This window comes from Bubalus bubalis, chromosome 12 (assembly GCF_019923935.1).
Source record: "Bubalus bubalis isolate 160015118507 breed Murrah chromosome 12, NDDB_SH_1, whole genome shotgun sequence".
Lineage (NCBI taxonomy): Eukaryota > Metazoa > Chordata > Mammalia > Artiodactyla > Bovidae > Bubalus > Bubalus bubalis.
In genome coordinates this window covers 37,142,605-37,154,962 of record NC_059168.1, presented here as the reverse complement: position 1 = coordinate 37,154,962, position 12,358 = coordinate 37,142,605, and the positions used below count along the sequence as shown (strand labels likewise).

Below are 12,358 nucleotides of genomic sequence, written 5' to 3'. Positions count from 1 at the left end.
CGGGAGCAGAAGCAAAGGGCAAAAATTCTGTATAATCCAGGTATAATTTGCCCCTGAATAACAGTAACCCTATTCTTTTAGAATCCTCACCTTTTTTTTTTTATTCACTAGAAATGTCGACACAAACAGAATAAGAGAATTGAAAAAGACAGCTGTCCTCATCATGATGCAGCTACAGTACATCACATACTGCTGGGGCCTAGAGCTTTATAACCCACAGAGCGATTCATACACGCCACCCCACCATCTATATAACCTACAACTTACAACAATTCCACTGCTCAGGCTCATTCTCCAAAGAAGACATACAGATGGCTAACAAACACATGAAAAGATGCTAAACATCCCTCTTTATCAGAGAAATTCAAATCAAAACCACAATGAGGTACCATTTCACCCTAGTCAGAATGGCTGCTATCCAAAAGTCTACAAGCAATAAATGCTGGAGAGGGTGTGGAGAAAAGGGAATCCTCTTACACTGTTTTGGGAATGCAAACTAGTACAGCCACTATGGAGAACAGTGTGGAGATTCCTTAAAAAACTGGAAATAGAACTGCCTTATGACCAGCAATCCCACTGCTGGGCATACACACTGAGGAAACCAGACTTGAAAGAGACACGTGTACCCCAGTGTTCATCGCAGCACTGTTTATAACAGCCAGGACATGGAAGCAACCTAGATGTCCATCGGCAGACAAATGGATAAGAGAGCTGTGGTACATATACACAATGGAATATTACTCAGCCATTAAAAAGAATACATTTGAATCCGTTCTAATGAGGTGGATGAAACTGGAGCCTATTATACAGAGTGAAGTAAGTCAGAAAGAAAAACACCAATACAGTATACTAACGCATATATATGGAATTTAGAAAGATGGTAATGATAACCCTGTATGCGAGAGAGCAAAAGAGACACAGATATATAGAACAGTCTTTTGGACTCTGTGGGAGAGGGCGAGGGTGGGATGGTTTGGGAGAATGGCATTGAAACATGTAAATTATCACATGTGAAACAAATCGCCAGTCCAGGTTCGATGCATGATACAGGGTGCTCGGGGCTGGTGCACTGGGATGACCCAGAGGGATGGAATGGGGAGGGAGGTGGGGGGGGGGGGGTTCAGGATGGGGAACACATGTACACCCATGATGGATTCATGTCAATGTATGGCAAAAACCACCTCTGCTGCTGCTGCTAAGTCGCTTCAGTCGTGTCCGACTCTGTGCAACCCCACAGACGGAAGCCCACCAGGCTCCCCTGTTCCCGGGATTCTCCAGGCAAGAATACTGGAGGGGGGTGCCATTTCCTTCAGTGCAGGAAAGTGAAAAGTGAAAGTGAAGTTGCTCAGTCGTGTCCGACTCCTAGTGACCCCATGGACTGTAGCCTACCAGGCTCCTCCATCCATGGGATTTTCCAGGCAAGAGTACTGGAGTGGGGTGCCACTGCCTTCTCAAAGTAATTAGCCTCCAATTAAAATAAATAAATTTATATTAAAAAAAGAACAATTCCAAAATTGGTGCCTAATATACCAAACATATTAGGCCATTTGCAATGAAAATGGGAATCAGATGTCCTATTACAGCTTAAACTGTAAACGATCTCACAGTCCTGGTGTTTCTGGAAATGAACTAACATCCTCTAGAAAATACTCTTCCGTGTTTTCTCTCTCTCCATATATATTTTTTCTTTCTTAGGCATTCTGTGCAGAGGTAGCTGATGTTCCTGCAAAACCCCGATGTGCTTTTTGGTTTTCCTGGGACCTGTGGTTGCCATGGACACGGAAGGCTGCGGAGGCTGACGGCTGAGCTGTTCCGCCCCTGACGAGCCAGCTGGCTCCAGCAAATGCGTTCACTATTTTTGACAAGATCAAAGGAACAAAACAGACCCCTGCTCCTAAATTCTGCTCTCTACCCTCTGCAGACCCTCCAGGCCCTGCATGAAGAGCCAGGCTGATCCTGAGGCAGCCTGGCACAGGTTGAAGGCACTGGGATATCAGGAGTAGAAGAATATTGATATGACACATGTCTCATGGCAACAAAACTGGAGTTAAACCAGGGAAGCTTCATGGGCACACTTGCTCTTGTTCTCCAGATGGTATAACTCCTCCCTAAAAATCAAAAATATTCTATTCTCCTCTCAGGCCACAGAAACCATTTGGTCTGATCCTCTTAACTGACTGAAGGGGCCACTTAGGATGAGAGGCAAAGTGGCTTTTTAAAGGCCTTGGCCTCCTTTCTCTCACTGTCCTTTCGATCACCCTGGGTGTTGGTTGGATAGCAGACCCTAGCTTTGGGCAGAATTACAGAAATAGTGAGGTTTGCCTCTCTCCCTGTGAAGTGACGGCTCTACATCCAGGGCCTTCGTGCAGACCTCCGCCTGGCCTCTCTGTGGTGGCAGCTCGTGCTTCCCGGGCACGGTCTTGTTCCTTCCACCTAGGCTTTATTCCTCTTTATATCCCTACATCTGACACAGGGCCTACAACACCTTTGAAGGATAAAAAAATAAAAACCTTCCCCAAGTGTCAATACAGCTGCAATGTCCCATATCATAGCCATTTAAGATAGCTACTTTCAAAAACAAACAAAACCCAGAAAATAACAACCATTGGTGAGGATGAGGAGCAGCTGAAACTCTTGTGCACTGTTGACGGGAATGTAAAATGGTATAGCTGCTGTGGAAGATAGCATGCAGGTTTCCCAAAAAATTAAAAATGGAATTTTATCCAGAAATTCCGCTTCTGGGTATATATTCAAAAGAACTGTATACCCCAATCGTAGCCATATTATTCACAGTAACCAAAAACTGTAAGCAACTCAAATATCCACTGATCAATGAATGGATAAACAAAATGTGGTATGTACACATGATGGAATATTCAGCAGTTCAGTTGCTCAGTCGTGTCTGACTCTTTGTGACCCCATGCACCAGAGTACTCCAGGCTTCCTTGTCCATCACCAACTCCCGGAGCTTGCTCAAATCCATGTCCATGAGTCCATGAGTTGGTGATGCCATCCAATCTCTCATCTTCCGTCGTCCCCTTCTCCTCCTGCCCTCAATCATTCCCAGCATCAATGGAATGTTATTCAACTTAAAGAGGAAAGTAATTCTGACACACGTTACAACATGGAGGAATCTTCAGGACATTATGCTAAGTGAAATAAGCCAGTTTTAAAAGGCATATACCATATGACTCCACTTCTATGAAGTACCTAGAATAGTCAAATTAATAGAGACATGAAGTGGAATGGTGCTTGCCAGGGGCTAGGGGAGGGAGTAAGGGGAATTACTATTTAATGGGTACAGGGTTTCAATTTTATCAGATGAAAAGATGGATGAGAGGTGAGATGGCTGGTGGTGATATCTGCACAATAATGTGAATGTATTTAACACCACTGAACTAACTGTACACCCAAAATGGTTAAGACAGCAAATTTTATGTTATGTGTATTTTATCACAAGTAAAAATAATTTTAATCTCCTCAATCAAAACATATTCTTCCTATGTCCCATTTCCTCTCGGTTCTTCACTCCATAAATGTAAATAATAATTGGCTTTAACTCCCTAATGGTCATTGTAGTGGTGGGATTCACATACTGTGTCAGGTGGGGTGTGTGTGTGTGTTGGGTTCTAAATATAACTCATCACACTCTGCTCTTCATATGCATAAAGATGGCCCTCAGTGTTCTAAATCTTTCTCACAACAGGGCATAGCCAGAGATGTTAGCCAGAAATCCAACAGGATGAAATCCTTGTTTTAATTTTTTTTAAAAGCAAACAATAAAGCAGAGACTATCAAAGGAGGGGTTGAGAAGCGGCTGCTGACACTCACCTCTCACCTTCTGGGCCTCACTGGTTCCTAGATGCCTCCCAGGCCCGCGTACTGCCTATTTCCACACACCAGCCCAAGCCCCCAGCACTGTGTCTGCCTGGCCCCGATGTGAAAGTGAGCGGGACTTATCTGATCCCCTTTGCCCTTGATGGGACTTGGCCCTCACAATGAATGGCACGCATGCCTTCCTTGCTCTGTGTAAAACGCCTGTGGGTTGTAAATGATTAAGTCCAAATTCCAGCGCAGTACATATAGCTACAAGGAAATTCCTGCTCGGCAGAAGGGTCAGTCTACAGCCACTACTTCAACAAATGCATGAAATACACTGGCATCTCTAAAATAAGCTGTTTTTGGTTGAGACCCTCGTCATCTCTTTGTCTTGGTTTATTTCACTTGCTTTCCATCTCCAGGCTCTCTCCCCCTTCCCAAGATGGTAGGGAAAGCCCCACTCTAATCTGTCAGAGTTACCTAATGCTTACAGGATAAAGTTCAGGGTTAAACGTCCTAGCATGACCTAATTGTTTCTTTCCTTGCTGTCTTGGCCTCGCAGCATCCCCTGCCTTTCACGCCCTCAGCCACTTAGCATTACTGTTTCTTAATCCCCCTGTTCTTCCCGCCTCCACATGGTAGCACAACCTGTTCCTTCCCAGCCTGGAACGCCGATCTCAGACATCGCCATCTGTTGAGCTTCTACTCATCTTTCAAGATCCATCTCAAAGGTCACTCCTTCTATGAAGGCTCCAGGGATTCCCCTGGGAGCTCTTTCCTCAGAGATGCTGCTTTCCACTACACGGACTAAACTTCGCTGAAAGCTGGGAACCTGCCCATTATAAAATGCCTGCCCTGGACTCTTAACATCAGCCAAGTCCCTGGGGTGGGTTTTCAAAGTGATCCACCCTAGAACGCCCCAGGTGCTTACTGCTGGCTTGGCCACTCTGAGCCCCTGCTCACCACTTCCCTTGTGACCCTCTGGTCTGTGCTCTGGTGTAGTTCAGGTACCGGCCTGTTCCCGCACTCAGTGATAAACACTGCAGAGAGTAGGAATCACGTCTCACTCCCTTCTGGACCTTCCACATTTCCTGGCTTCAGACTTTGCACATGACAAGAGCTAGATCTGCTGTATAAGTAAACAGATAAATCTCCATGGCATCTGTGGGCATGACCTGGAGGAGGGAGAGGATAGGTTGGGAGTTTTGAGAGAAATCAGAGAAACTCTAGGTGAGCTGAATATAACTTCCTACCTCCATTGGAGGATGAAAATGACTTGAAATTCTTGGGCAGTTCTCTGGTAGACAGAAAATTGGTAGGAAAAGGGAAAGCATTAAGGAGGAGATGCAAGGCAAGGACATTTTATGCCAGACCCAGAGGTGAAGGTGGCTTGCTATGGTAACAGAAGGCATCATGTATCTTCAACAGTCTTAAAACTCAATGGCCAAGTTAATAATTATAGTAGTGGTAGTGATAGTAGTAATAATAATAAAAAGATGGAAAAATACTCAAAATTTTAACAACTTATTGGCCAGAGATATAGTAATACATCTTTTGTTACCCGAACATCATTGACCAGAGATGTTTCAATATTCACCTACAGGACAAACTGCCGGCCACAGGCAGTAACTTCTGCAAAAATCCCCCAGTTAATAATGTGTTAACAGCAGCTACTTCTGGGTTGTAAAATTACAGTCATTTATGTTGTAAGTTTCTCTTTAAACTGCCATTTGCTCTTAGAAACAATATATGAATGGACATGACTTTTAAAAACTGAAATTATATTTTAAAAGCCACAGCATACTTTACCTCTAGAGTCCCAGTCAATGTGTGTAATATAACTAGAAGCACCTTTACAGATGCCAACCCTTTTGCTTGTCAGGACGTTGTAAATATCCACAAAGTTATCATGGGATGCCACGGCAAGGTATTTTCCTGTATCTATGAAGAAATATGAGCGGTTAACAGCAAAGCATTTCATGTGGGAATTTACTTCCAGGAACTTAGCATTTTAAAATGGGTTAGAGGCTAAGGAAATAGTTAAAAAGAATCCACTCTTGCAACTTTTTGTCCCAACACATTTTTACAAGTTTTTGCTGTCACCTTTTGAAAATTTAATATCAGAGATCATTTCTTTTCTGTGATGGAAGGAGACCATGTCTTCGACAGTGTCAGCATTTACAACCAGGAAACTCCCATCATTCAAGCCAACTGCTAAGGCTTTCCCATCTGGGGAGAAGGCACAGCATCTTCCACCTACAAAAGAATCCACAAACAGCACTGTTACGATCCATGACTTTGCTACCAAACAAATGAAGAGGGGGGAAATGTACATATAGTCACGGACCTGTGACTGTGTCTTTAACGCTGCTGGTGCAAACTAAAACCTCATAATTTAAAACATTTCTTACCACCAAACCCAAAGACAATAATCATTAATATTAAAAATAAGTTTTCTATTTCTCTGAGGTTTATCCATTCATTTTTTCATATATGAAGACCTGGAGTTTTCAAATGACAAGTGGATTGAAGAGGGAAAAGGAATAAGGATTAATATAATTAGCATTTCTTCTCCCAAGATGTGATACTTAAGAATGAGACAAAATTTCTGGAAACTATTTTTTTATACCATGCTTTACGCACAAAATTTGCTTTGGAGCACCTTGTTGTTCTACTTTTAGTCTCTCTAATCTCTGAGCCATGGATTGTAATGCATAATTCTAGAGGTGGAAGATTTTATTCCTGTCTCTTCTGTCATGGGAAGAATGAAGTACGGACATTCTCTCCAAAGGTGTCTGCAAAACTAACCAACACTGGGCTGAGGGGACTACATGACAAATGCTTTCTAACGCTTTGCAGGGTCATGGGAGGCACTTCTGAATGCAGAATATGGAGTATGTTAAATAGGAATCCTACTTAAGGATATGCCCCCTCCTTGGCCATGCTTTTATTGTCAAGATATTGGTGAGCACAGCCCCAGGGTCATGGGAGGCACTTCTGAATGCAGAATATGGAGTATGTTAAATAGGAATCCTACTTAAGGATATGCCCCCTCCTTGGCCATGCTTTTATTGTCAAGATATTGGTGAGCACAGCCCCAGGACAGTCATGCAGCCTTGTGCTAAGACATTCCAAACAGAGTTTCCACCCCTCCCTCCCCATCCACTGTTTCCAACAGGCTGAAAAGCCACATTCACACCAGTAACTTTAAATGGGCTCATCTAAAGTCTATCTCCTTCTTTTCTTCATCCATTCACTTTGCAGTTATTTACCTACTATGAATCAGGCATTGTGCTAGTGCTGAAAGAACAGAAAGACCAGCCTGCCCTTGAGGAGAGTCACCAAGCTTAGGTCAAGCATAAAGATTTATTGCACAAACCAGGATACCCGAGAGCGAAAGGGACAGCTATTAATAATTACACCAGGACACCAGCTATAAACTGAGTTGAATGGCCATCCTATCTCAGAGGTGTTGGTAGTTGTTCTTTTGAACTCATTTTTAACCCAGTGAATAAAGTCCATTGGCTGATATTCAAGGTACTCACAGTGAGTCCTTGGTCTGTTATTTTCCCCAATGTAAATGAGTAGCCTGATCATTCACCTCTGTAGTAGATAAGAGCATGAGCTTTGGAGTCAGACTTGGGTTTGAATCCTGGCTCCACCACTTATGAAGACCCAGAAGTCGAGTGTAAAGTGCGTCCATATGGTGGAAGGAGACAGCGTCATGCAGTGGCCACAGGTGTGCCCTCTGAAGCCACACTGCTGGATCTGAATTCAGATCCATCACTTACTAGCTGTGCAACTTTGGGCAAACGACTTAAGTGCTCTGCGCCTCAGTTTCCTAATTCCTAAGGGGAAAGAATAGAGGCCTTCCTCGCCAGGTTCTCGTGAAGCCCACAGGCGAAGCGCTAGCGCGGCTGCTGGCTCAGTGGTGCCAGCCAGTGTCATCACCATCACCGTCTTGACACCTTTTCTCACTTTATCCCCCTAGACTTGTCTCCCCACGTCTATCTATAAAAATACCCAGCACAAACAGTCTAGGGGCCAGGCCCCAATCTTATCCTTTCCTGTCTTAACTTTCACAAATCCTTTGAGCCTCGGCTCTCGTTTTCCCCAGTGGGGCTGTCCCTGGCAGTGGGCCTTACCCTGAGCCTCTGTGACGCCTTGTTTGTGCCCGAGATCTTCCGTTTGTCTGTCCTCACACACTCTCCACCCTGCTCTGTGCCTGGAGCTGGCCTGCATGGACTCTACCAACAGGCTCCCTCGCCCCCTGGCTTCTGATTCATTTGGTCGGGGGGAGCATGAGGGAGGGTACTCAGCAGGAGGCTGCAGGGAGGGTATTAGAGAAGAACGGATAGAGGGTAGGGAGGCTGGGGCATGTTCTCCCCTGGCTGCCTCCCTGCGGGGCCACAGCTTGCTGGCTGAGCCTCTGGGCTGGACGGTTACCGCCTCCTGCCAGGCTGCCATCTCACACAGCTCTCACTCTCATCTGTCCTCCTCTTGTCCTTTCAGGCCCAGGGCTGGCAGTGGTTACCAGCTACTACCAGTTGCATCGTCCTGCGCTAGCCCTGGTCATTTCCCTACACCCTGCCCGCCCCTTCATAGAGAGTCCAGTTTCGAGACTCTTCAAATTACCCAATTTAAATGGACCAGCTGTTGCTGGGACTCTGTTCAAGTCTTGTCCATCTCTGACACTAGAGATGTGACTGTTCATCCTGGGATCCCCAGTGTCTGATACATAGAAGCTGCTCAATAAACGTTTGCTGAATTTCTACTTCTTGGTATACCTCTTGGTTCTCGTGCATATACGTATTTAATACATAGTTATCTGTTTCTTGCGGTTAACTATTATTTTTAAACCAAGTTTTCTTTTTCAGTAATAAAATCAGTTCCGCAGACTGTTAGACATAAAGATAAACACCATTCTTTACAAGCTGATGAGTTTCAACTGACTCCTACAATTCAGATGAGAAGAGGAAGGACATATTGCCCCCAGGTGGCAAATGTCTATGCAGTGCAAGGAAATAAAGAATAGAGCTGGGCACGGATGCATCAGGCCAGCCTTCTGGAACCATCCTCCACGTGATTAGTTATATCTGGAGCAACAAACACTAAATCCCCGTTGCCCAGCATATCTGGGAGCATATAATAGGCACACACAGTAAATATTAGCTGAATGAATGGGTGAATGAACCCAATACTTGTGGGTGTAAACACTTTCACAGGTGTGTAAGGTGACATACGCACCTTTTTTGAGTTTCCTCACTGCCAGCATACGGTGCTGGGAGGATAATTCCCAGATCCGGAGGGTTTTATCATCGCTCACTGTTGCACAGATGGGCAGGAGGGGGTGAGCTGCCAGGCCCCACACTTCTCCTTCCATGTGCCCCTGTGAGGAAGGAAATGGGGCAACAAAAATCAGTTCAATGCTTCTCATTGAGCCCTTCCCAAGAGAATCCCAAACAGGTTCAAATAGGAACACACACAGTTTGAGCTTCCTTGAGCCAAAATGATTGTACTGAATAAATTTTTCACTTGAACTTGAATCTAAAGCTGGGCCTACATGATACTAAAGCATTCATCTGAAAAGCAAAAGATGGATTCATGTTGCTAAGTTTTGTTTATATGATGCCAAACATCTTCTCATGTAGAAGCGTCGCAGTGAATAATGAACTGTCCTCATTTTATCCTGTGATTTGACACTGAATAAACACAGTATGTATGTATCTCCTAGGAACACAGCTTGGTCACAAAGACACAAATTACTTTCTTCCATAAAACCATATTCTAAAAGATGTAGGTACCGCTTATCTATATCAGAGGAATTGGACAGTAATATTCTTGCTAATTAATTCCATTTCAGTTCTGTGCACAGCATTAGGCAGAGCAGAACTAGAGAGATCTAAAATTTTATTTCCAGTATCCTGGGTATAACTCAGGGTCAGCATTTGTTCACAAATTTTTCTATCCAGTGATCATAGAAAACTGAAAGGGGCTTGACAAGCATTGGACCAATTCCACATGCTAATGTCTTATCACAAACACACTTAGCTGGCTTAGAATAATAACTGAGATGAAATATATTTAATGAATGAAAAATTAGGGAGAAAATGAATCTAATTCTTCTAACTTATCACTCACTAAAGCAGTGTAAAGAATAGATTAGACAAGGAACAATAAAACAGACCAGACTGTTTACTGAATTTCTGCTTTTAGTGGCTAATTATAAAAAGGCTTTGCTTAGTAAAGCAAAAAAAAGAAGACCATACACAGACTTTTGAAAGGTGTTTGTAGTTGGAATGCTTTGGGGGAACAGGTGGCTCTTCAAAGAGAAATTGGATGATCCCAGTTTGACTGGGAAGCTGTTTGAGCAAAACAGTAATTTGGCAGAAGATACAAAGTTCTCAATACTGCTGACATCCAAATATCTGAGAAGGGCGTAGATACTGTTTTTGAGTTTATTAGATTTGGAGCACCTTACATCCCCAGTTTTCCAGTTTTCTTCCCTTGGGAAGCCTCCCACACTGAAGGCTATGGTCTGAGGATGGGTCAGGTGTGAGCCCTCTCTTGTTCCCCCTAGACTGCATCTGCCTGAAGCTCTTTTACAGACCAAGTCCTTTTGTACACAGAGGACAGGGCTGTGGGGCTCTGAGACCCTTTCAAATCACTGCCTCATATATTGATTTAAAAGTTGTATTTCCTTAATCTAATGTGACTGTGTACTCTGATTCCTATATAACATAGGGATGGACAGCGAGTGAGGTGGGCAGGGAGTCTCTTGAGTGGCACCAGGAAATGAGCTTGGGACCTTCCTTTCCTCCTGATCACCCTAAAGCTGATAATAACCAGCTGCAAAATTGAAAGTTGATTATATTCGAAGTATATACAATGGGGATTTTCAGAACTCACCTCCTGTCACTTCTCTCTTCCCCTAAACTAGTCTCTTAAAAAAAAAAAAAAAAAAAAAAAGCAATCTATTCCAAGCAATGTTGACTTGCTGAGCTACTGACACTGTAAAAGTGGTTCTGAAGTCTTCCCCCAGCAGGATGGCTGATGGTCTTAACCATATCATCTCTACTGTTCCTTAAGTTTCCCTCAGGTCCACCTCTCAGCACAGGCCTGTCAGCCCCTTCAGCAGTCCTACTCTGTCCTGGGCAGCACACAGCACAGGGCTGGTCTTGGCAGGAGCACAACAATGATTGAACTGAACTGCTGAGTTCTACCCAGGAGGAAAAGGCAAATGATTGACTGACCAGAAGATGAAAGAGAGACGCTGAGATAAAAGGGAAAGCATGGCACATGTGTAAAGAGAGAAGAGGGTTCTCCCAGCTCCATTGCCTGCTCAGGGCTCAGGGGGCCCGGCTGAGCACTGTTTCATGCAGTCTCCACGCTGAGATGTGTGGAGAGACAAAGAAAAGGCTCTGGTACCCGACAAAGCTTGGTACGAAGCCCAGCTCTCCAGTTCTTAAGATGTGGCCGTGGGAAGTTCACTGGGCTTTAGGCCCTTCATCTATAAAACAATTACAACTGAGCAAATCTGTTGTGGAGATGAGAGAGGAATTTTGCACAATGGTATTGCCTGACACGCAGTCAAGTGCTCAATAAATGACACCCTTGGATAATTGTATTAATAGAATGATAGAAACAAATACAGGAAAGAATTGAAGAGAATGAAAAGGTGAAAAGACTTTGTTATTGAGTTTAAAACATATTTAGACAAAATTAGTTCAACTATATTACTTTTGAACATGAGAAAATGTTAGAGTTTGAATCTTAAAATGCTGTTTAAATCCATGGAATAGCACAAATCTTACACACATATTTAGCAGTATGCTGCTGCTGCTGCTACTAAGTCACTTCAGTTGTGTCCGACTCTGTGTGACCCCATAGACGGCAGCCCACAGGCTCCTCTGTCCCTGGGATTCTCCAGGCAAGAACACTGGAGTGGGGTGCCATTTCCTTCTCCAATGCATGAAATTGAAAAGTGAAAGTGAAGTCGCTCAGTTGTGTCCGACCGTCAGCAATCCCATGGACTGCAGCCTACCAGGCTCCTCCATCCATGGGATTTTCCAGGCAAGAGTACTGGAGTGGGTTGCCATTGCCTTCTCCTATTTAGCAGTATAGCATGTAGTAAATAATTTAAAGTCTCAAACATTTGGGGATTGAAAAGAAACACTTCATTTTCAATAAAATTAAATAAATAGTCATGGCCAGAAAGGGAAAGAAAGGTAAGAGCAGCTGGAGGACAAAGATGTCACCCCTTCTCAAGGTCGCACCTCAGTTCTCAACTTGGGCTGCCTGGCACCATCAGCTACAGAGCTTCTGAGGTTTGTTTCTAACACAGAAAAAATTGTAAAACATGGATTCTTATTCAAGATAGCCAGGGTGGGGCCTGGGCACAGGCATTTTTAAAACCTGATGTGTGTGCAGACCTGCTCTCAGGTGTAGCAAGTCAGAGGGCCCCTTTCAGTGGGATTTTGGGGGTCAGCCCTAACACAGCAAGCCTGCAGGCAGGCATCAGGTGAGGGAAGGAGGCAGT

The 12,358-nt window shown here is 44.1% G+C and overlaps 1 protein-coding gene across 9 annotated transcripts in view; it reads right to left on the bottom strand.

Annotated features, from left to right (window-relative positions):
* The window catches only part of EML6 (EMAP like 6), a 288,870-nt gene that overhangs the window by 58,506 nt on the left and 218,006 nt on the right, over positions 1 to 12,358 (bottom strand). For all 9 annotated transcript variants that reach the window (XM_044925915.2, XM_025261030.3, XM_044925913.2 and 6 more), the window contains 3 exons: positions 9,067 to 9,208; positions 5,923 to 6,075; positions 5,629 to 5,760 (listed from right to left, as the gene is read on the bottom strand). In XM_044925915.2, coding sequence (XP_044781850.1) covers positions 5,629 to 5,760; positions 5,923 to 6,075; positions 9,067 to 9,208 — 427 coding nt within the window. The remainder of the gene's footprint in view (positions 1 to 5,628; positions 5,761 to 5,922; positions 6,076 to 9,066; positions 9,209 to 12,358) is intronic.